Here is a 25,110-nt window from a genome sequence, read left to right as displayed (position 1 = left end):
GCGGTGTCATATCGGGCTCAAAGGGGCCGCAGGCCCGGACGACGTCAATTGCCCCCTCCGAAAGTAGGCCGATATGACAGCGCCGTTTGACAGATGGTTGGGGGGCGTTGCCTGTGGTGTTTACGTCGCGCACTCCCACGTGGCAATGTTGATGTTTATGTTTGTGCGGGCAGGTGGCAATGTTGACATGACGGACGGACAAGCAATGTTTACACGATGGAAGGGCGAGCAATGTTTACATGATGGCGGCGAGCAATGTTTACAAAATGACAGTTGAGCAATATTTACACTATGGAGGACGATACACACGGACAGAATGGGCGCTGGCTGACTAACCTTGTGGGTGGTGACCCACCAGTTGTCCCGAGCCCCAAATCTGCGTCAGCTGCGGCTGCGGCGGCTGCTGCGTGTGATAGCGTGGCGGTGGCCAGGGCGCCGGCCGGCAGGGGCGGCGGCGGCCAAGGTCAGGCGGCTCGTGGCAGGCGGGCAGCAAGCGCGGGCGGCGCTCGGCACGGCCCGGCTCAGCCTCGCCGACAGGCGGGCGCTTCGCGGCCCGTCGTGACAGACGGGTGACAGGTGTCGAAGTCCGGGTGACGGTCACGTTCGGCGGTGGGACGGTCGGGCGTCCCGGCGTCGTGGCGTCGACCTGCATCGCGACAGGCGGATGTAGGGAGCTCAGGCGACTCTTCACGGTGCGGCGTCCCAATGTTGCCAACTTGCGACATTTGGGTGGCGTCTCGTGCGGCAGGGCACTTGACCGGTGTTCCGGTACTGCGGCGATCGGCGTCGGAATCGGGCGTCGTGGCGCCTCGGTCGATTCTGGCGTCGTGTCAGGTGGGCATGTAGGCGGCGTCAGCGTCGGCGTCGCGCGCGTCCGTCTCTTTCGGTCCGGTTCATCCGTCTGTGCCTCGAAGCCAGGCGGGCACAGAGGAGCAAATCTAGGCGGCGGGGCGGCGCTCAGGCGTCTCGGCGTCATGGCCCTGGACATCGTGTCGCAAAGCGTCCTGTTTGCGACTGCGCACTCTGGTAGCGGTGACGACGGCCGGATGACGTCGAAGCCAGGTGGTGGCGACAAGGTGACACGAAGCGTCGGCGTCGAGTCTGGTGGCGTCCGTGGCGAGTCGTGTGGCGGAGACGATGCGGGTTTCGCCGGAAATGACCTTGGTGGCGTCGGGACGGCGGTTCGGTGCGGTGGCGAGGTCATTCCGGCGTCGGGAGGTGTCTCCGACACGAGGCGGGTGCTGGACGGCGTGGCAGACTGCGGTGGGACGGTCGTTGTCGGGCGTCGCTCGGTTGGCTTCGGCGAGTCAAGCGTCATCATAGTCGGGATGAGTGGCGTCAGGTCGGCGAAACGAGGTCTTGCTGGCGATGATGCGTTTGGACCAGAGTCGGGAGACGTCAGGTCGACGAGAGGTGCCGAGGTTGGCGGCTCCAGGACAGGAGGTGGCGGAAGCGGAATTGTCGGCGTCGGGACGGCGAGCGTCGGCGTCGGGATAAGTGGCGTCGGGTCGACGAAACGCAGTGTGGCAGGCGGCGGCGGGATCGGACTTGTGTCGGGAGACGTCAAGTCGATGAGCGTCGGCACGGCGGGCGTCGGGACGGCGGCCGTCGGCGTCGGGACGACGGGCGTGGGCGTCAGGACGACGGGCGTCTTTGTCAGAGCGGTAGGCGTCGGTAACGTAACACGTGGCGGTGCGGGTGACGTCAGGACGTACCTTCGTGGTGCTGGGGTCGGCGTCGTGCGTGAGGAGTCGGCTTGGTGCGGCGGTGACGTTCCGGCAACGGGCGGCGTCCTTGGCACGGGCTGCGTCGGCGAGTCGAGCAGCGTCTTTTCCGGCGTGGTTGGCGTCGGCGTGAGCGGCGTCGTTTTCGGCGTGGTTGGCGTCGGCGTGAGCGGCGTCTTTTTCGGCGTGAGTGGTGTCGGCGTGATCGGAGTCGGTGTCGGCGTGAGCGGCGTCGGCGTTTCGGGAAGCGTCGAGGCGTGTCGTGGAGGATTTTCCAGCGTCTCTGCCTCGTACTGCGCCTGGGTGGCTAGGTAGGCAGTGCACCGTGCGCACGTGAAGGTAAAAAACTTGCGCAGTACGGTCCATTCACGTTCGCCGATACAGCCACGATGCCACAGGCCGGCACATTCCTGGCAGCGGTATCCCTCGCTACTACCTCCGGGACACGACCTAGCTCCACATTTCGTCACGCCGTGTATGCGGTACTCCGTACAGTAGCCACACTCGTATCCGGCGGCGGTCCTGCCATGCAAGTCCCAACTCGGGCGGGGAAAGTAACACCCGATACACTCGTCCGGATACGGATACATGTCTACGCACGTGGTACTCTGCACACGAACAGTCCTCACGAACACATCAGCACTGTGTTACTTACTGCGCTCGGAGTCCGTTGTTTGTGCGCGGATTCCTGGAAGCGTGCGCTTGGCTGATCACGTGGCTGGCGCGCCAGAGTCCCGCTATGCGCTCCGCGCGAACAATAGTTCCAGCGCGAACTTTAGTTCCGCGCGCTCCGCGTAACAACCGCCTATCTCACACGCTCGTACAGGTCTGGTTTTCGCGGAAGATGTAACTCGCCCCACGTTGGGCGCCATTTGAGGGCTGATCGCGCATTGCCGGTGATTTCGAGATGTTAACTATGGGCGCCACCACGTGGAAGGGCACGTGGACCCGGCGGAGTCTCTCACTCAGGGCGTGACGTAGCCCAAGTGGGGACGAGTTACCAGCCCTTTCTATCCTAGCTACCCAGACCTGGCCCGCTCTAGGCGTCGGGCACGCCACACTCCTAGACTCACTCACCACGTGATTAAATAAGTACTCACTTTATATTTATTCTCCAGATTTAATTTCACTAACACGTCTCTCTACACGCCCGTTACACGTTACACATTACACGGTTAAAAAGCCTGAGGCACGAATCGGTTTAGGTGAAGGCATGGTCCACACACGTGGCCATGCTGCAAAGTATACTTATTACACGGTGATGAAAAAACTCGACTGAGACAATTAATTAATTAAACAGCCCGCTGGCCGAGAGCTGCCCCGAGGATGACGAGCGAAAGAGATTCAGAAATACTTAACGAGACAGAATTACTTGGTCAGTGCAGAACAAAGGTTGAAGTCCCCGGGGTGCTGGCGCGTCTGCTCTCGGTCAGTGATGAAGATCGACTGGGGTGAGCTCATCGCTCGCAGGTGGCAACATGGCGCCCTTCGCGCCAACACAATTACCGTTACTGTATTCTACGACTCCGTGCCCCGGCGAAAGTTGAGTAAATTACAGATAAACATTAAAAATATATAAAAATTACTGACAATGGAAAGTTTGTTACTATTTACTTATTTAATGATAATTCATATAAAAGCATTCCTATCCTCGTCCAAGTCCGTGCCTGTTCGGGTCCGCCCGGGCAACGTCTATAGTTATTTAAGGTAACCTATTTAAATTGCAGAAAACACAAGTAAATTGCACAACACTGGGGCAAAGACGAATGAAAACAAAAAGGGTTTACAAATAATATTAAAACGTAGCAAATTAGGGGTGCGGCGCACTGCAGCTAAGCGCCCTCTTGCCGGGCTAGACACACACGCACACACGCACGCACGAGCGGGAGGTTTGAACTGAAACGGTGGTTGGGCGGTGTCATATCGGGCTCAAAGGGGCCGCAGGCCCGGACGACGTCAACGTGTGTCACAGCGGTTTGACAACGGACTCGGCCAGTAACAGGACCAATCCGTGTATCAACGTTGAATAAAGTGCAGTGTTTTTGTAATGTTTATTACTCATTTACAAGGCGTCCTGGGTGGCCTAAACAGCCCAGGTAATTTCTGAACGTAATTTTTAAACTCCGAGACGCACTCCTGCCTGCAGCCACGAGGCCGAACCCCCGTTAATAACCCTGAGATATTTTACAATACTAATAATTAATTAAAAAACTTAAACAGGCAGCGGGGATAGCGTCAATATGTTGAAAAATAAGATCAGTGCCTACACAAATGTGATATTTTCGCTTGAATAACCAACATCGAGGAAACATACCGTAAAATATAAACACACACGTTGTAACACAAATGAACGTGTATATTGAAATAATTTTTAAAATAATTTTTGTTTTATAGTCACATTTCTTCAGTAAAATAGAAACCTGTAAACATGGAGGGCTTTCGTAGGTACCTAATTTCATGCCTATAATCACTTAAAATCAAACCTGGATCCTCGCTCTAACCATTAGTTACAAAAGTATCTGCAAAGGCAAGGATGTTGTTGAGTATAGTAAAATTATTACATAAATTCTTAGTGTGTAGGTACCTATTTTATTGAGCACAAAAGACACTATTCTGCAATGTTTTAGAAATACTTAGTCCCCGTGTTTAAATGCACGTGATATTTTATGTTGTATGGACACCGGGCCAAGGTGCACAGCATCTCGTTCCTCACTGTCCGTGTGTTAGATGCTTCTTTTTTACACTGACCTCTGTCCTGCACCACCTCTGGAGACTTTTCCTGCATGTTGTGCACTCGTTTATAATTTTTCCTAGTTTAAGTTACCCTCTAAGAGTGTTGCTACATTTGAGCTAGGTTTAAATATAATACATAAAATTCGTCATCCTTTTTCAGAAACAGCTGTGCCTGCAGGCAAGTCTGGCCAGATGGCGTTACTAGAGTGTCCCTTTTGGGGAACAGCAGATCAACTTGGTGTCGTTCTACTCAAATTTACTCGTCAGAATTTTACATTTTAAAATACTTGGTGCAGGATAAAAACTGCATCGTCACTTCGGTGACAAAAGATGTAAAACTCTAAATGGTCGTACATTAATTGAAATGAAAATCAAAACGTAATTTTCTGCCATGGTATGAAATTGGGCTGGCATTAACAGGAAACCACTACCCTTCAAGAGGTACAGACCTGTTATTCCAGCTAACCTGATGAATTAATGATTTGGGATGTGGTGGCTTTGGACCAGTTATGTAAATAACTGGTGGAGAAACTAAGAGTATGTACCACAATGAAACCCATTGGCATTTGCCACTCATGAAAATTCCTGAGTAGGACCCATCTTTTTTACCGGGAAGCATGGTACCTGGCCATTCTACCTCTGTAGCTCCTGGTGCACCTATTGCAAAGTGCATATGATAACCAATTGATTTACAAAGGTACAGATTGCATGTACAGGTATATTTAAAAACTGGATGTGATTTAGCACTTATCATCCCAATGGTCCGTGGAGCAGAATTGTGCAAAACTTCAATTATGTCTGTTCAAAGTGAATTCTTCCATCACTACAATATGTTTATGTTCTTTGGAAGACAGCACTACAGGCAAGTCCAGCAAGACTGAATAGCTGCATGCTCATTGTGGAGGGTCACAGTTATGTTACAAAGAGGTGGTATAGCAGGAAGCAGTCAATTTTTCAGTTCCCATTGTTTTCAATAAAGACAATCTAAATTCATGCCAACACTATGCATAATAATCAGCTAAGGATAGAGTTCAAAGTGGTTTATTGAAATACAGGTTCTGTTGGTCAGTTGAGACTGTGCAATTACTAAATGCATTTTCAACTCATCAAACAGTCAACATGAAGACTTCAAGTTTTGAGATTAGTTTGTTTTATACTGTGTTCCAGCTCAACAAAGCTATCATTCAAGATCAAGTAAGCAGGACTGACGTAAAATAAAAGTTGCTGAATATTCATAACATACGTATAATGCAGTTATTTGTACCAAACCTGGAGTCAAAATGGTCTGTCAATGGTTTTTACTTTGAACTCATCACAAAAAATTAACAAAAACACTATATTCATTCATGCATATTATCTGAACTGTTCATAATTATGTTTCTTTGCACATCATACTTATACCTACTAATGCATACACAATTCATTTTTTTGAAGCACAAATGAAAACAAAGTGGCTCTATGGTGGGATAGAGGTAATGTGATTGATCAATGATGGATGTATGGATGGATGATAAACAAATGAAATAGATAACTGATACTTGAAGCAGGAAGTTTTCACAAAAAAAATTTGGAAATGTCCACCAGACTGCAATATTGTATGCCCCTGCCGGCAGTTTCTGCCTTATAATGGGCATTCAGGATTTGTTTGCTTCCACACTGAATGGCTGTAATTAATGTACTAACAGTAAACATGTACCTGAAAGAAACTCAACCAATCAAGCACAGACGATGCTACAATGTTTTACTCTCAGCTAGTCTCAAAATTTTTTTGTGACAAATAAATGCACCTATATATAATTATGCACCACTTCGAGAGTTCCCAAAGAACTTGCTGACCAGCATCGCCTCCCGTGGCCTGCGTATGTGAAGCTGAAGAGCCTGTCTACTTCACCTTACAACACAACCTACAAGACTTGAGCATTGCTAGGAGTTAGCCGGATAATTCTAAGGGTAATAATAGCAATGCTGCAGCCTTTTGTACTTCTCTGGCCAGTTTGGAGGGGGAGTGCTTGAGTTGTGTGAGATCCACCTTCCCACTGTGACCAATGTGCTTCTTGATCCCTTGGTGCATGCCACAGGGCTGCCAACTTCCAAGTTATGGCAGCAAAACAATGCATGAATGAGAACTCCAGAAAGATTTAACGGAGCTCTTCGAGAGACGGGGTCCCAAAGTCAATTAATTCATACAATGTATTTTGTGACCAGTGGCCAGGAGACAATCAGTTTAACCTCCATCAAACAAAAATTTTAAATTCTTTTAACTAACAAAATTATGTTTTTCTGATGTATTATTTTAAGCAGCCCAGTTTTTGAAAGAAATGCAATATTTTTATTGTTGCTATATAAATTTTTAAAAGGCAGCTTTAATTTTTTTTAAAAAGAATTACTGTGCTTTGATTGCAAGATTATCAAGCAACACAGAACTTATAAAATTTTCCTAAAGGAATGTTTTAGAAAACATTATTTAATGCAATCTATTTTAATATAGTCCGCATATAAAAATTTATATATTAAAACTTAAAGTAAATTTTCTGGCTGCATTTCAATTTTAGTGGAAATTTTAATGTATTTTTAGTGTATGTTTTAACATTTTTAAAAATTACTTATTTAATATTTGCTCGTAAGTTAATATAATCCTGTTACAGCTGTGTTTGTTGTTATTAGTTTCTGGTCATACTGCCACTTGTGTAATAACTGATACTGCACATTTATGGTTAAATATATTAATACCTTTATAAAGGTCATGTTTTATTTTGGTTAACTCAAAAGCCCAATTTCAAGCACCCTAACTTTGTCTTGTCTCTGCTAATGCTTTCTGTTTTGCATCATTCTCAGACATTGGAGTAGAAGTAAATTCACTTACTATTTATTTTAATTTATGCCACTACATTGAGAGACTTGTTCACCTTCGCTGGGCAAGCTGTAGTCCAACAAAGTGTGACAATGAGAGATGATTACATGGATGCGGTGTGTGTATATTAATGTGAGATCTGCACAGAAGTTTAGTGTATAATGCGGTAAGGAACCCCATCACTTGACCAAGCATCTGAACAAAAATGATTGCACCTCTTTATATGCAGATGATGACCCTCTTTTTACAATGAACAAAAAGTCGACAGATAGTTAAGCCGTAATCTGAAGTGTACCCAGTCATGGCATTTAAATGTCTTAACAAATTACAAAATTATAATTCAGACATTTCCACACAACTGGCTTAGATCAATAAATAGCAGACAGAATTGTGAATAAAAAAAGTTTAGATTAGACAAGCAAAATACTGTCGTCGTCTGGGCCTGCGGCCCCCTTTGAGCCCGATATGCCACCGCCCAAACACCACCACCCTCTGTTCATATTCAAACCTCCCAATAACAAGCGCGTGCGTGTGTGTGTTGGTTGCCCGGCAAGAGGGCGCTTAGCTGCAGTGCGCTGCACCCCTATATGTAATTAATAATATTGTAACCTTTTCTTTTCGCCCTAAAATAGTGTCACGATGAGTCAGTAAGTGAGTGTCGTTTGTTTTATTAATATGTTATATTTTTGTAATAAAGTACGTGCAAGCATGGACAAGGACGCTCCCTAGCAGGCAAAAACGGAACCAACATACAACTTTATTCAAACTAATTTACCACATAAGTAATTATTACAGACGGTCTGGTCGTGGATGTGTATCTGGTAATTTTATAAAGGGCTCATGTTATTTTCTATAATAACCCGGGGCACGCAATAGCTAAGATGTTAACAGTAATTGTGTTGGGCGCGAAGGGCGCCATGTTTCCTGCCGCAAGCCCTTGTCTCACCCCAGTCTCCTTCTACAGCCGGCCGAGAGCGGACGTCTCTGCAGACGCCCCGAGGACATCACCGCTGTCTCACCGATACGTAGTTCTGTTCATTTAAATTATTCAAAGCATTTTCTTTTCATCCTCGGGGCCTCTCTCGGTCGGTGGGGCTGCTTAATTAGTAATTTCTATGCTCAGGAGTTTTTTAACCACTTGTGCTTTACGTAAAAGTTTGAGGCGGCCAAGTGTGTGGTCCGCCTCCTCAACTAAACCGATTCGTGCCTCGGGCGTTTTTAACAGTGTAAAGGAAGAACTGTATGAGGACGTGTAATGTAGAAGTAAATAAAACCAACTTAATTGAGTCATGTGTCTTTGTGTTTGGGGGGGCCACGTGGGTCCTTACCCAGTCAGCGGCGTGTGGGACGCCCTAAGAGCCCACTGCGGTTAAGTAGAAGCGTGCCCGACGCTGAGAGCGGGCTCGGTTAGGAACAGGTGCTGAATTAGATATCAGGAGGGCTAATATCTCGCCGCACACGGGCCACGTAAAGCCCTGAGTAAGAGCACCAAGCCGGGTCCACGTGCCCACTCACGTGATGGCGCCCACTATTTTCCACCAATAATTCAGATCGTAACACCGGTACGCCCTCAATACCTAAGAAAACATATGTACTTAATTGTTAAAATCAAAGGACAGCAACAAAGTAGCTGTAGGCTAATACTAGTAAAATATGATTTTTTTTACATGTGTCTTTTTTGTATTAGTCTGTGAGTACTTGCTTTCCTGTATATATTTAAATTTAAAATTAATAAACACAGTACTGTAGGATTTAGGAATTATCAAATGCAGAATGATAGGCCGACCCATCATTGAAATAAAAATTTAAATATTAAATATTTTTATTTGGAAAAAAAAAGTTGAATTAGAATTATATGAATCATAAGCATAAAAAAATTTTCTAGCAAATTTTTTAATTTAATTGATTTTTTGGTTTATAGGATTTAAATGACATGTCAAAATCACATGTCCCAACATTCCAAAATTATAAAAATCATTATTTTAATTATTGTTAACTTACAACAGTTATTGTTAAACTTTTATGAGCAAGCAAGGTACAGGTAACCTTATGATGAATTTTAAACCAGCTAGTATTTTTACTGTAACAAATGTGACCAAGTGTCAATCAGGAAACAACATAGTCAGTAAATGGTAAGTTTGGGAGCAGAAAGAAAAAAAGGATTGTTGCATGCCATGACGAGTAAGTAACAAACACTTGTGCAGCCGTTAGAAAATTGGGATTACTGCTTCTACCAACTTGATACAGCTCAAAAATCATCAAGAATGTCAAGACACTATCTGCAGAATCAAGTCCTTTAGTTTGTGTCAAGTTTAGTTTAACAGCTCCTCTCTGCATCACTTTGTGAATAAGGTAATTATAATATGAATATTAAATACGAACTTTTCTCTTTACAGACAAGATCATTAAATTGACTGGAGGAGCGAGTTCTGTAAGACCGATTACAAGAGATGCTCAATAATGTATGGATTCAAATCATTATAACACAAATAATAATACAATATACAAACATGTTACATGTATAACAGCATGAATGACACAGTACAGTATGACAGTCTGTAACACACTGATAAAAAAACCAGTGTAGTCAATTTGCAAAACTATAATAAAAAAATTTTGTAATTTTTTTTGGGAGCTATTTCCACACATCATCTATAATATGTTCAAGTTTTGATTTTTTTCTTTTTCTTCTTCTTCTTTGATTTCTTCTGACTACTCTTCTTGGATTTTTTAGGTTTCTTGTGTCTCTGCTTCTCTTTTTCTGATTCTGAGCTAGAATCTAAAACACAAAAGGCTATTTTAATACGTTTAAAACATAATTTAAAGTACAAGTGCAGTGATTTCTTTCACACTGATGAAGAGGTCACATCACAAATATGGACAGCCTCGAAAGGAATTTTCCATGGTCTAAAGTAAGAAAAAAAAAAAATGCTGAGTGATCCCGGGAAACCGGAATTAGGATGGTCAAATGATGAATACAAACTGTGTCCTCCCGAATTTGAGTCCTGTGTCTCACCACTATCTGCACAGACTGAAGGTGTGACGGGACCCACAAGATTATTATACTGTCAGTGCCAAACCAGTTTGATAATGATGCAATACTCTTAACTTAGTCATGCCAATGGTTGGGATTGAACCCATGACCAATTACCACATGAGTATGGTGCATCAGCGATTGTGCCCATCAACACAAGAAACTAAGGAAGGGATAAGCAAACATCACACATTATTCAGTGTGTGTGCAGTGATGCATTATGACACCATATACCAGGCCGCTACCCCTGCCATAGATATTGCAGCAACACACTTAAACAGTGACCATTTCTTTATTTGTTTGAGAGCTGGCACAATGTTATTTTAAAACAATTACAAAATTAATAACACAAATTTAGAGAGCAGATCTTAAATCTATAATAATTTTCCAACCAAATATTTTGATAACTAAGATGCAATTAGTTTCTGTAATTGCTGAGAAATTAAAAAAAATTAAGAGCTTTCAAAAGAAAACTTTACCAGAGAGAAGGTCACTTACAATTTAAAATATAGCCCATTTTCTTATGCAGGCTTCATTCTTTGCACAGGTTTCAGTAGTATAGGAGAAATTTCTAAAATAGTTCAGGAAAGTTGCTTGCTTTTCTTGGGTTCTTCCCATATGCCATCAATTAATGACCCACTAGATAAAATTTCAGATAAACATTTATATCCAATGTGAAAGTAATGGCTTAAGGGGGTGTCTCCTATTTCAGGTCATGATTTTATAGTTACAGTAATTACAGATAAACTTGTAGACTTTTTCAATTGTTTAACTTTCACGAAATGAAAAATATATACAGCGCATACTTTTTGCATTATTAGCTGCCAAAATTACATTTTTAATGTTTTTGGGTTGTACAAATAAGGAGAATTTAATTTAATGCAGAACTGAAACTTGCAGCGGCTGCTGCTACTAACGTGCGCGCGTTTTCCGACCTCCCGTCAGTCATAGGTCCCCTTCCCTTTTCCTCCCATGTGCCCTTTCTTCCCCTACCTCGCCGGGGCACTTGCGTAGTGGTGTAGGCAGGTGGCGATATAGTGTTGGTCCGCTGTCAGACGGGGGTCTTTTTTGTCCTCAGTCCGTCGCAGCATTAAGATTTTGTGATTCAACTACTGCTGAATATATTCCTGCGATGTGATAGGTTTGCCGTAATTAATCGCACGAGATCACGAACCGTCTTGGTTTTGCAACGGCTGCGGTGTTAGAATGGTCTATGTAGCCGCCTTTTTTTTTCTATTCAAGTTCCTGTGTTTAGCTACCTTTAATTCGTTTGATGTTAGTGCGTGATGGGCGCGGTGCTTCCACATCGAGCGTTGCAAAGCCATGTCTGGTAAGTGTGTATCTCAAGTGCCTTCTCTCCTTTTTTTTTTTTTTGTTATGATTCCGTAATTAAATTTTTGCAGTGATCAGTACATTTTAAAATTCTTATCTGTTATGTCTTCTGTTCTGTGTTGTGTCCCGCCCCGTCTGGGCTATGAAATAAATTTATCTTTATATAGCTTGTTCTCACGCCTACGTAGTTGCTTGTTCGTGCATTCGCCCCGTTAGATTTCATAATTGCGGACGTTTCCATGTTTGTGAAATATGCCTTCTCACGTGGGTTATTAGTCTTTGATTGCCCTTCTGCCCATGGGTCGGTCATTTGCTGTAACATTTCACTAAAATGTTTTTTAATGTGTAATTGTATTTGCATATGATGCGTTGCTGCGCGCTCTCTCTCTCTCTCTCTCTCTCTCTCTCTCTCTATATATATATATATATATATATATATATATATATATATATATATATATATATATATATATATATATATATATGCTGCGGCATTAATCTTTGTATTTCGTTAAAGTCATGTTATTTATTGTACGTTATTGCTGTTTTCATATTTAATCACATATTTGCATTTTGAGGTTTGTCTTAATATAAAAATTTTGTCAACTAAATTGGAAAATAAATAAGAATAAAGTCTAGTTAATACAATTATGCTTGTTCTCTTGTTTAAGATCACTCAGCTATTATGTTCAGAACACCCGACTTTGGCTGCCTAAACCATATTGGGCATTGTATTTGTGTCTATTTCAGCGTGGAAGTGTAGGCTACTGGGACCTAGGGATACCGGGAGGCTGCAAACTTTTTAGGTTTAAGTGCAATTCCACTTGCTACTTCAAGAAATGATTTTAATTTATTTCAGAAAATATTAATTAACTTTACCTGACATTGCAAAATTCTCGAATTTGTTATAATTTTGATAGCCAAGAAACATGAAATGAGTTTTTGTGATAGAAATGCAAACCATATCATAAAGTAGCCAGTGGCATTGCAGTTAAACCTAAAAAGTTTCAGTTCTGCAATAAATTAAATTCTCCTTATTTGTACAACCCAAAATGTTAAAAATGTAACTTTGGCAGCTAATTATGCATAATGTATATGCTGTATATATTTTTCACTTAGCGAAAATTAAACAATTGAATAAGTCTAAAAGTTGATCAGTGATTAATATAAATATAAAATCATGACCTGAAATGGGAGGCACCCCCTTAAAGCTTTGATTAAAATTCTCAATTAAAAAATATGTGGTGCAAAAGAATGTAATCAGCCCATCACAATTTGTAACCAAAAAAAAAAATAATAAAGCAGTAATGCATTACTCATTTATTCTCTCTGTTCCACAATATTTAATATATCTTTTGCAAGATTAAGTAATTAGCAAATACCTAGTAAATTCTTTATCTCATCTTGTTTACTGTTTTCCTGTATGTGTGTATACTTAATTCTATTTTCAATCATAAAGCATATATTTGTAACTGTATTACTGTTTTAATTTTATCTGTATATTTTTGTATATATATATTTTTTTCATTATTGGTTATATTTTTTATCAACACTACGACAAAAACCAGTAATATTGGGCAATTAAACAGCCATGGCCTAGGGTAAGGATTTGGCTGGAGTTATCTCGAAAAATCCTGGAAAACAGAAGTCAGTACTGCCGAACCAGGATTCTAACCTGATTTTCTGGAGTGAGTCCAGTGTCTCACCACTGCACCAGCTCACTCTGTAATCATCTTGGTGTGGATGCGAACCACTGTAAGACACTGACTGCCCCCCAGTCTTTCACTTACCAAACATACTCAGGGCTGATGGACTCAGCAACAAGACCAGGAAAGGAATCAACAAGTGTGTGTCAGGCTTTACATCTACGCACGTGAGGATCATGACATTTCAATCCATGGTCTTGATACCAACATGGTATTATGGTGGCACTATTGACAGACATTTTACTTCACTATACACATACTAATGAATACTAAATACAAAATTTTATGGTTTTATTTTTAGCCCAATTTCATTTGAAATTTTTTAAAATTAAAGATATTTGTGTTTTTTAATACATGCTTTTTATTTTATGAAAATGTAATATTTATATCACACAATATATGTATTTTAATGTTAATACTTTTTTCAAGAAACTGTCATTTGTATTTTGTTTGTATTGTTCATATGTTGTCCTTGTATATATGTGTCGTGCCCACCGCTAAAGCCCTCGGCTGTTTGTGGGCTTGTTACAATATTAATAAATAAATAAATAAATAATAAATAAATGATAAAATTCCTTAAAACTTAAAAGAATAAAGGTCAGTTGCAACCTACCATTACTAGAATCAGAATCTGATGATTCATCACTTGAGTCAGACTCATTGCTAGATGCAAGAGCCTCCACCAGTTTTGGAACCAACGGAGTCTTTGGTTGGGCTTTCAGGTGTTCTCGAAGCTCATCACTGAAAGGTTACCAAATTACATTACAATTACATCCCAATAATGCCTCATTAAAATCAAATATTTTGTTACTTAAGAGACTAACTAAATTGACTGACTAGACCACAAACATTGAAAGCATTTAAAGTGTGACATAAATTTTTATTTTATTTTAATGTACCACTATCATTAATAAAGTGATCTATAGTTTCTGAATACCTATTGAATAAAGTAAAACGAATATGAATTACCAAATTAAATATTCATTTACACTTACGTAAGGCCTCCCAAACCAATAGATGTGAAGAAATTGATAGCAAAACGAGTGTTCTTTGGATTGTCCCTAGGAAATACACCATCAAAAGCCAGCTGTAATGTTCTGTAAAAAAATATAAAAAAAATTACATATTTTTTAAAAATCTTTCTCAGTTGACACTTTAATCTAACATATACAAACTATAATAACAATAATCTTCAGTTTTTTTTTAGCCTAAATTTTACTTCTATACCTATTAAATAATACAATATGCTACTGGCAGCCTAGTAAATCTACTACCAAACATTGTACAGCAATGTCTTCACTGAAGCAACATTGTCATGCAACATATTAATGTCTGTTGTGAATACTTTGTCAGGTGTCAAAGTGTGTTGCAGGACATGTCAAATGATCTTTTGTTTTCTTTATACTGCATGTGTGTTGCTGTCACATATTTTCTGTTTTAAGGAATGTAAAAGGTGTTGTCTAATCTCTACCTTTCAAATCACTGTGGGACCAGAAAAAATATAATTATCATGTAAAAAAAAACAGTATATGCATGGAAATGAAAGTGTTAAGAGATTGAAAGATTTGGGGAAGAGGGGGAGTAAAATTGGTTTGCAAGAGAATAGGTAAATCATGAAGTGAAACAGACTTTCAATGTAAGCTATTTCTAATGTAATTACTAACGATTTTTAGGAATCTCTGGTTATTAAACTTGATTTTCAAGACCTCCTTTATTGCTGCATATCTCATTTATGCAATTTGCATCCCATTTATTAATTTCTGGTACAATTTTGAACAATAAATTATTTACATTAACTACCTGTAATAGAAAAAATTCTTGAGCCTAGCATTACAATAATAATCGAGATTCAAAGTGTTATGTCGCTGCCTCGACCTTGTTGATATTACCCTCTCTTCCTACTAGGGTCACGAGGGGAATCAAAGACTGTTAAATAGAGTCTGGACATTAACTTTACTGTCAGATTTTGATTACAATAATTACATGAGCCGCAGTCGTCACCCTCTAGTACTGCCTAGCACAGATAAAAGGAACTTAAGCGCCTCGCTATCACACCGTTTATAAGTCCTTCTTACCTTCGCTGTTCTTCTGTCGCGGTTGCGGCTGACCTCTTGATGAGGTGGAATGCGGCAGCGAGAATCACCACAGCGCACCGGGGTCTGTCGTCTCCCCCGCTACCCCACAAAAAATTTTTTTTTGGGAGTGGCTGCCGTATTTGATATAATTATTGTTCCTACCTCCTTTTCACAATGGAGGCCGGCCTTGCGACGACACTCTATCCCACTGTTTTGTGCTGATGCCTGTGTTGACACTTGTGTTGCAGTGAGACCTGCTTGCCCGTACACTGTGTGTGTGTCTTAACACTCTCCCCCTGGTCGAATTATGAGACTGTCCTCAGCCGAAATCCTGATCCTGATCCTGTCTGGACCATGCGGGTCAAGAGGATGTCCGTAAAATAGACGTGGTGTAGGAACATAAATGATTTTGAACCCGAAAACATGGGTCCTTTTAGCATGTCATGATGGCACCACCGTGAACCCTGGTCTCCTGCAGATGTCTTAACACCTGGCCACGCTGCCCATGCCCTTTTACTTCCCCCGCGGTTGGTAATGCGGAAAAACTTGCAGTGAACACTGTCTTGACGTGGTGTGATAGCAGAGGACCTACTCGCCTGTGCGCTGAGTGAGTGTCCTAACAAAAGGATTGCACTTATTGCTAAAAACACTAGGAACATTGTAAAAAATTTTTTAATAGAGACGAGAGGGGCAAATAAGAAACAAGCAAGGCAGAGAAGAGAGGTGCACAGTGAACTGTCTATCTGTAGAATCTGCAGGGGTGAGTACGAGCTGTGACACTGTCCACATATTAGGTCACTAAACAGTTTCACTAGTCAGCCAAATACCGTGTTTTATCGCATAATCGTCGCAACCATATTTTAGGCTGTCAAAATTGGGATAAAAAAACTTATCGCGTAAACGTCGCATGATGTTTTTGGTCCCGCTAGTAGATGCCGAGCGCTTTGTGTAGGTATCTTTTCTGTATAAAACGATGTATTTTAAAGTATAAATCTAATATTTATTCGGTCATTACCACTTACTTAATAAATTAACAGAAAAATACGAAGTTTTTTGACGTGTAAATTTTCTTATAAAGACGTTTTTAAACGTTATTTCCTTTATCTGATCGCCTGTGTCGCCGCGGTGTAGGTATAATCTAAAATTTAATTTCGGTCATTACCACTTATTTATTTAACTAACAGAAATACAAAGTTGTCTGACATGTCAATTTTCTTTTAAAGACATTTTTAAACGGTATTTCCTTTATCTGATTGTCTGCGTTAACGCGGCGTACCGCTTATAAAAATGTAGCCAGCACATCATTCATGTTTGGTTATGCTGCTTCCCGGATAGAGCGTAGTTGAATATCGATATCTCGCCGATTGGATGCAACGCGCGCTATGTCAGGTGCCGATTTAACTACATTTGATAGCCTGCATTCTTTCGTGGCAAGTGTGTACTACGACACGTTAGTTCACGTCAGATTCAAGTGGCTTGCGTTCGCGTTAGAGAATTGGTTTTTCTATTTAAAGTTGAAGAAAGGTATTTGTTTAAGGAATTATTAATATAGATTGTTTGGCGTGCTCTTGTATACTCCACCTTTTTTTAAATAAACGTACTTTCCATGAACTGGTTTTGTTTTTATGAATAACTTTACCTAACAAAATTTTTTTTTCCCGCACAATTGTCGCACCCCTACTTTTCAAACTTGATTTTAGAATAAAATGTGCGACGATTATACCAGAAATCACGGTAGTTTCTCTGGTGAACCCAGGATGACTGACGAGTCAAGCGACAAGTCAAACCAGTCAAGAGGCACTGGTGCACTCAGGTCCATGTCAACTGACAGATGTCATTTAAATGTTGTACAACTTGTCTTGTGGCACTGTTGCTTAATTAAATGCAAATGATACTTCAAACTTGCTCAAGTGAATTTTAAGAATAGTTGCATTAGATCACTTGTGACTATATTCATGGAGAAAATATTTTTCAAGTATCTTAAGAATACATATTCATATTTAAGTGTGCAGATAATGAATACCTCACTAGTAAATAAAAAAATTGTTTAGAAAAGTAAAACGTATTATAAGTGATCAACATAAAAACCATATTCCAATTTTAACACAATATTATTATGGAAGAAACCGTACAAAAACAAGTTGGTTGCTTATTTTTTCTCTTATGAATTTTTAAAAGACTATAAAGAGTGGCAACATAATTACAGTATTAGATTACACAGACTAAAAATAAAACAAAGCAAAAGTCATACACAATTTCCCTAGTTGTTTACAATACAATTTTTTAACTGAAGAAATTTTACACGAGTAAAAGACTGGAAGAAAGAAGTGGGGACTATTAATGGCTACATCATTCACAGAAGATAAGATGAAAGATGAGGAAATAAGGAGAGGTTACAGAAAAGTGATATGATGACAAGAACTAATAATGAAATCAGGATAATGTAACACAAAAATAGGTGAAAACTTCAGTTATAATGGACTTTGTTGGAAGAGATAAATTTTACCGGTGTGCAGGGACAATAGTTGGGATATAGTCAACACAAAGAACAAATACAAGTGGAACTTGGACAGGGAGAAACAGAGCAACAAGAATTAAGTTTCTGAAGGATATGAAGACAGTTACGAGGTCCAACAGGACTATGCATGAGGCATGCTAGAATGAGGACTGCATCTACCACATGAGGAGAGAGGATGGTGACAACACTAATGATAATGAAGTATGCACAAAAACACACAAGAAGGTGGAAGAAAGAGCTAGCAATTGCCTGAGAACAAGTAAGGAGCATGACATACAGAGGAAAATAGAAATATTTTACATTTATTATGTGATCACAATCTTCAAACACTACAGACTGCAGAAAATTATGATAATCAAAAACTTAACAGTTAATTAGTTATATTTCATTTGTACTGTTATTGTTTGCTGAGAATTTATACTAGATGACTTTGATCTAAAATATGTAAACCATTTTGTTCCACAAAATTTTTTGTCGAACACAATCTAAAATTACAGCAGTAAACCACTTACGGATCCTTCACCCTCTCGTTCAACTTGGTGAGCCCCATGTATTCAGAGAGCTCTTGGAAAAGGATCTTGATGAATATGCGACTGGAGCTCGTCGTCTCCTCCTCATTCAAGCGAATGAACGACAGAACCTCCCAGGAGATAGCATCCGTGAACAGCAAGTGGGCAAAGAACTTGGCAACGTTACGCAGCTTGTTGGTGTCCAGCCTGTGAATGGTGTCGTAGGTGTCCTTGAAAATCTGCTGGAATGGCGGGATGTAGATCTTGTTTATCATGCAGAACCTCTGAAACCACAGACATTACCATTAATATTTCAAGTCTCATGCTGCATATAATTTATGTCACAAACCCAATGCATTACACACAAAGCAATGCAGATAGATGCACAATACGGACAAAACGAGATTGTAAAAATTAGAACACCATCAGAATCACTTTCGCAGGTAATGTTTGTAATGCGGTACTGATCCTAAACAAGTATGTATTGCCATGTGTGCTCGGAGGAGCATTGAATTTTAAGAATAATTGCTGTAAGTAATTTGTGACTATATTCACGGAGAAAATATTTTGCAAGCATTTTAAGTATTTATATTTGTGTGTGCAACATTGAATGCCTCACAGTAAATAAAAAATTTGTTTAGAGAAGTAAAAACTATTTTCAGTAATCAAATTAAAAATCATATTCCCAATTTTATCACAATGTTATTATGGAGAAAATCATACAAAAACTAGTTTGTTGCTTCTATGTACTCTTTTGAATGTTTAAAAAGTATGGAAAGAGTGGCAAAATCATTACAGTATTAGATTACATAGACTAGAAATAAAGCAAAGCAAAAGTCTTGCACAACTTCCCTAATTGTTTATACAGTGGAACCCGGCAATTATGTTCCCGCGAATAGCGTTTTCTCGTCAATTAAACCATTTTTTTGCTGGTCCCGCCATTTGTCCTATGTTTACAATACATTACATTCCCGCTTATCACACGGTAAAATCAAATGCCTTCCCGTGATATACTGCAACTGTAGTAAGAATACATGTTCCATTTCGATTCTATCGATTTCTCGAACAGAATATCGTTCCATTACGTACATGCTTAGCAATGGCGTATGTCCAAAAGCTTACATCAAGTTATGCACTCCCATTACACAAATCTTTCAAAGATAATACGTACATGCATGTTGTGCACTACGTCACAAATGGCTATTTGGGTGCTTTTATTGTTACAAAATTTTTTTTGTTCTTCAGATCGTTCCATGTAGTGAAAGGAACACGTCCGCGTAGCACATACATGTACAGTTTCTCGCTCCTTGGCAAATGTTGGCAACACTACTGAAAACCGCTGTTTTCGTGTGTTGGTTTGGTACCAGTGATTCTGGGCTTTAATTTTGTTTTACCTTGACGTAAATTTTCGCGCTTTATTGACATGTTCTACAGATAATTTATTCACGTTTGCGATTAAATTTTCGCAATATTCGTGCAATGGCAAGTGGTCGTGAAAGAAACGCTTTAACAGTTGAGCAAAAATGTAATATTTTGAGGCAGTTTGACAACCACGTTGGATCCCGTGTGGCCTTAGCCAAGGCATATTCAGTGTTTGCACTTCTGAAGTGACCACAGCAGCATCAACATCCATCGAAAATGGCGCAAAACAAAGTGGACCAATGGCAAAAAAAAAAAAAAAATTCAAAACTGTGAAGGTGTCCAAATACCAAGAACTGGACGGCTTAGTTAAGGAGTGGTTTGATGCTACACGGGCCGCAAACATTCCAGTGGACGGCAGGTTGATTCGCGAGAAAGCAACGCAGATTGCGGATCGCTTAGGCATTGAGTTTACCCTCTCAAATGGTTGGATTGATCTGTTCAAAAAGAGATATAATGTTGTGTACCATACTGTTTGCGGTGAAAGCAAAAGTGTTGATCTGAAAACAGAACACTGTAAAAAACACTTTGCCAGATGTGTTGAAGGGTTTTCATCCTAAGGACATATTTAATGCCGATGAGACTGGGTTGTTTTTTAATGTACTCCCTAACAAAACTTTAAATTTCAAAGGAGAGAAGTGTCATGGGGGGAAATTGAGCAAATTAAGGCTGACTGTTTTGTTGTTTGTGAATTCTGATGCCACAGAGAAGCTGACTCCCATAGTTGTTGGGAAATCTTTAAAACCTAGGTGTTTTAAAGGCATAAAAACATTCCCAACAAAATATTTTGCCAAAAAAAAGGCATGGATGACTGAAGCCCTTTTCAGTTCCCAGCTCCATGCATTAGATGCCAGGATGGGGGTGCAACACCGCAAAATTCTTTTGCTAGCTGACAATTGCCCAGCCCACCCTAAAGAAATTACACTACGTAATGTAAAAATAGCTTTCATCCCTGCAAACTGTACAAGTGAACTTCAACCCCTAGACCTTGGAATAATACATTCTTTTAAGTTGAAGTAAAGGAAGCGACTCGTGCAGAAGGCCATTACAATGCTGGATTCAGGAGAGGATCCATCCATAATACATATCAGTGTTCTAACTGCTCTGCATTATATAGCGTGGGCATGGTCAGAAGTCAAGTCTGACACAATCATAAACTGCTTCAAGAAGGCTGGATTTTTAACTGAAGGTGAAGTTGCTGCAACCCAGCCAGAGGCAGCCAACACACTACAGGTTCAGCCTTCAGAGTGGGAGACACTCCGTCCTGGTGTCACTATTGAGAAGTTTGTCAATGTTGATGCTGCTGTGGTCACTTCAGAAGTGCAAACACTGGATGACATTATTGACCAGCATTTGCAGGACAAAGAAGACGTGGAAGAGGAGGAAGAGGATGACGAAGACGAGCCAGTACCAGCGTGCAGCCACAGTGAGGCACTACAAGCTTTGGACACTGTGAGAAGCTATTTAGCCAGTGTCTCTGGAAGTGATGAGGTGTTTCATCACTTGAATAAAGTGCAAACTCACCTTGAGGGTGTCAGGATCAAGTCTAAATGTCAAAGTAAAATATCTGACTTTTTTAGGAGGCAGTGATTGATGTTTCTTTTTTAGTTTTTTAGTGTACTACTACAGTATACAGTACTAGATGGTATGTTTACACTATACCTTTGTATTACATAATGATGCTATGGCTACGGTACGTACGTCTAACAGCTGAGAAGGGTATGTTGAAAATTTAAAATGTTTAAATTCGAAATATAAAGTTGTTCAATGGTAGGCCTATAACATATTTTTACTTAAGTTTTGAGATTGCTATTAACTACTCAAGTTAATTGCAAACAAAAATAATACCTATAGTTATTGTTGTAAAACTTTATTACAGCAAGTGTTGATTTGTCGAATTATACATATCTTCATAAAGTTTTTAGTAAAATGTTACTTTCCCCTCAATTACACTTTCCCCCGAATAACACCATTTTCAGTTTTCCCTTTGAAAAGTGTAATTCAGGGGTTCCACTGTAATACAAAATATTTAACTGGAGAGATTTTACACGACTGTGTTCACTCAGACTGAATAACACACTCTACTTTCCAAAAAAAAAGTTGCTGTTCAAGTAATTTGTTCTCACGTCAAAAGCAGTTTAAACTGACCTGCGCCAAGAGGCCGAAGAACTTCTCGTATGTTCTCTGCTCGGCGCAGCAGTCGAGGAACATGTGGCACAGCTCTATCTCCTGTCCCGGCTTGAGCTCCATCCTCATCAGCTTGTGCGCACACTCCTCAAAGTCCAAACTCGAGTGGATCGTCAGGTAGATGGTGCGGCGTAGTGCGACCAGGTTCGTCTCCGTGTTGTCCAGGATAGTTGTCTCGCCAGCCTCTCCTGCCAGGCAAAAACAAAGCAATAATGAGACAGTCGCTGCATTTCTATCAGAGCATTACAAGTTCAGTGCCCCGGAAACTGTTAAGTGCAAAATACAATAATTATATATTCTTATTCAAAAGAGAACGCTATTAACTGCTAGTCATATTCTATAGTCATACTGTACTACCCACCATACACACAACAGTGCAAATACATGGAATTTCAAAATTATGTATAAAAAACTAGTTTTCCTTTAATAAGATTGTTGGTTAGGTTTTTAGGTTCCATAATTTCAGTAACAATGCATTGCAGAAAAACATTTTTCGGGACAACTCATTACAAACAGAGTACAAGAAAGTACTTTATAAATTATGTTGATCACTTTAACAGATTTCATTCTTATGTAAAATACTTTATAGAAGGTGTTGCTTGTTCCACAGGGTTGCACATGCCTCAATAGTGTTGGTGCAAGCTGGAATCCTCACTAAACAGTGTGTTAAAATTGAAGCAGTCGGGTCCGCTGCTTTTGAACTTCGCGCCGCGGCAGGCGTTGGCGCTTCCTTCCTCCCTTTCCCCTCCTCGCTAATTAGTACATTGTCGGTCTTGGCCTCCCCTCCTGGGGTTTGGCGCATGCGTGCTGCATCATACCGATCATTTATAAGGCTTGGTTAGCCATTTTTCGACCTTATTCTCATAGGTAGTCTGGGTAGAGCTCATCTGAGAGCTAGAACCAAATAGGTATCATGTAGTCAACTTTCTGTAATTTAGTAGTGAGAGCTTCTTCGCGGAGACGGAAATGTAAGTAGGGTGGTGACCCTTACCGTAATGTAGATTGCGACGTAATGCTTAAATGCTCCTGTTTTCTAAATTCTCTTTCGGATGTCACCTATTGAAAATTCCTTTGAGTTAAATTATGTTTTGCCCTTTTTTGTTTGTGGGCTTGCTCAACCTTGTATATTTGTTAATTCTGGGTCTCCCCGCGATGTTTATAAAAAAAAAAAAAACACACACACACAGTAACTTTGTAATTTTCATAGTTATGTACATTTAACACGTATATTCTAATTCACGTGTTTTATTTAACGCATAAGTGAATGATGTCTTAGTCTTTCATTGTGTCTTATGTAACGTGTCCCTACTTTGGTCGCAAGGGGTCCATATAACTCATAATACTTTTAGTTCTTATAATGGTATTGTAATGCTTGCTAGCATTTGTTGTCTCGTGTTCTTGTTTATCGGGAATAATTTCCCATTGCAGATTAACTATTTGAATGTGTTCACAAATTACTGAATCGCTGCTGCGATAGTTAGTTATAAATGCTCTGTTATTTATTTTGTGTAAGCTTGGTGCGTTTGAAACTTAATAACATGAAACATTACTACGTTGTTAGTCATATTATTAGCATTATATATAATACTGATATTATTTATAAAGTTGAGGTATACGTAAAGTACTATTTTTTGATAATTATTAAAAATAAAAGGAATTGACTACCTGTTGAACTGGTTTCTCTCTGGCTTTTTTCTGGAACACATATAGCACCCAATTATTCCAAATACTAAAATTTGGCCCTCCCTCTCGGTTAGGATGATGTATTTATTCCTGGTAATTGAAGGCATTATCAGCTTGAATATCTTGTGCCTTCATAGGAAAGGCCTTCAAAATCAAGCTGTAAACATGTGCATTAAAGTCCAGCAATTGCTGCCACTCACTACTTATTTTAAAAATAATTATTCTGCATGACCCTGGTTCTCAGATGAGCCCAGCATTGCTGTATATATGGAAAACCCCTGATCTTATGATACAAAAAATTATCTTGTTCCAATCAAAACCAATTTCATTTTCTGGAAGAAAATAAAATAAAATTTTCTGTACTCATGAAATGAAAAATTAACCACAGTAAGGCACGATGCAATTAATGCAAAACCAACACCAGTACTACAAATATTGTACAAAATGTATCATAAAAGGTTGCATTTGTTTTAGGTACTTTACAATCTGGTGTCAATGTCTCTAAAAATAAACACATTACAAAGTCCTTTAACTTTTGTTATTCTACATGGACTTCAAAATTAAAGGCCCTTATAAAAGTATTTTCTTTATCTGACCAGGATAAATAGTCGCCTCCAATTCATCTATAAGCTAATGTCAAAAAGTCTTAAATAAAAAGTTAACAATATATTGATAAATTGATTTTGAATTTTATATAAAAACTCTGGAAACACAAAAAGCATTCTTGAAACTGAGGCACTATAAAGTCAACGTTTGTACTTTATAGAAATATTTATATTGATCAATTTTGGTGGTTGCAGAAGTCGAAACAAAAAATTGTTTGATTTATGATATGCAAATCTTTACAAATTTTAAATAAGCTAAAACGTTATTTTGTCTCTGGAAGTATGCTTATCTTTGGTTTTTTTAAAAAAAAGTATTAAATTTGTTGTTTATTACTATATTTGTAAAGAATAGGAGATTCATTTTGATTATATTTTGCTTGCGTTAAAGCATTGATTTTTTTTTTGTTTAAAGAAAAATTGTAGAATCGCGTGTTACAAACAAGGACAAGTAAAAATATTCTTTTAGAATATTCGGTTTGTTCCATTTTTCGGTCATTGATAATATGCGTCCGTAATTTTAGCAGCAAACTGGGAACTTCGTATGATTTGAATTAATACTTAAAAGAGATATCGAAGAGCTGTTATAGTAACGGTAAGATTTATTTATCGATATATACCAAGAATTAAGTAAATTTATGGAAAATATTGTGTTTTGATAAGAATTGTTAATTATCGTCGAAGATTTCAACACTAAAATTCACGGAAGAACATGCAACGAAACTTTTATACTAGAA

At 39.8% G+C, this 25,110-nt stretch overlaps 1 protein-coding gene across 1 annotated transcript in view; it reads right to left on the bottom strand.

Annotated features, from left to right (window-relative positions):
- Window positions 1-9,813: 9,813 nt before the first annotated feature.
- Window positions 9,814-25,110, bottom strand: part of LOC134535103 (pre-mRNA-splicing factor CWC22 homolog) — a 34,275-nt gene continuing 18,978 nt past the window's right edge. The window contains exons 6-10 of the mRNA XM_063373984.1: window positions 22,050-22,276; window positions 18,486-18,766; window positions 14,376-14,477; window positions 13,994-14,121; window positions 9,814-10,087 (exon numbers count right to left, since the gene is read on the bottom strand). Of these exons, the coding sequence (XP_063230054.1) occupies window positions 9,972-10,087; window positions 13,994-14,121; window positions 14,376-14,477; window positions 18,486-18,766; window positions 22,050-22,276 (854 nt within the window). The 3' untranslated portion in view covers window positions 9,814-9,971. The remainder of the gene's footprint in view (window positions 10,088-13,993; window positions 14,122-14,375; window positions 14,478-18,485; window positions 18,767-22,049; window positions 22,277-25,110) is intronic.

The sequence above is a fragment of the Bacillus rossius genome, chromosome 1 (assembly GCF_032445375.1).
Source record: "Bacillus rossius redtenbacheri isolate Brsri chromosome 1, Brsri_v3, whole genome shotgun sequence".
NCBI lineage: Eukaryota > Metazoa > Arthropoda > Insecta > Phasmatodea > Bacillidae > Bacillus > Bacillus rossius.
The sequence above is the reverse complement of the archived record's forward strand: the minus strand, read 5'-3'. Positions and strand labels throughout refer to the sequence as shown.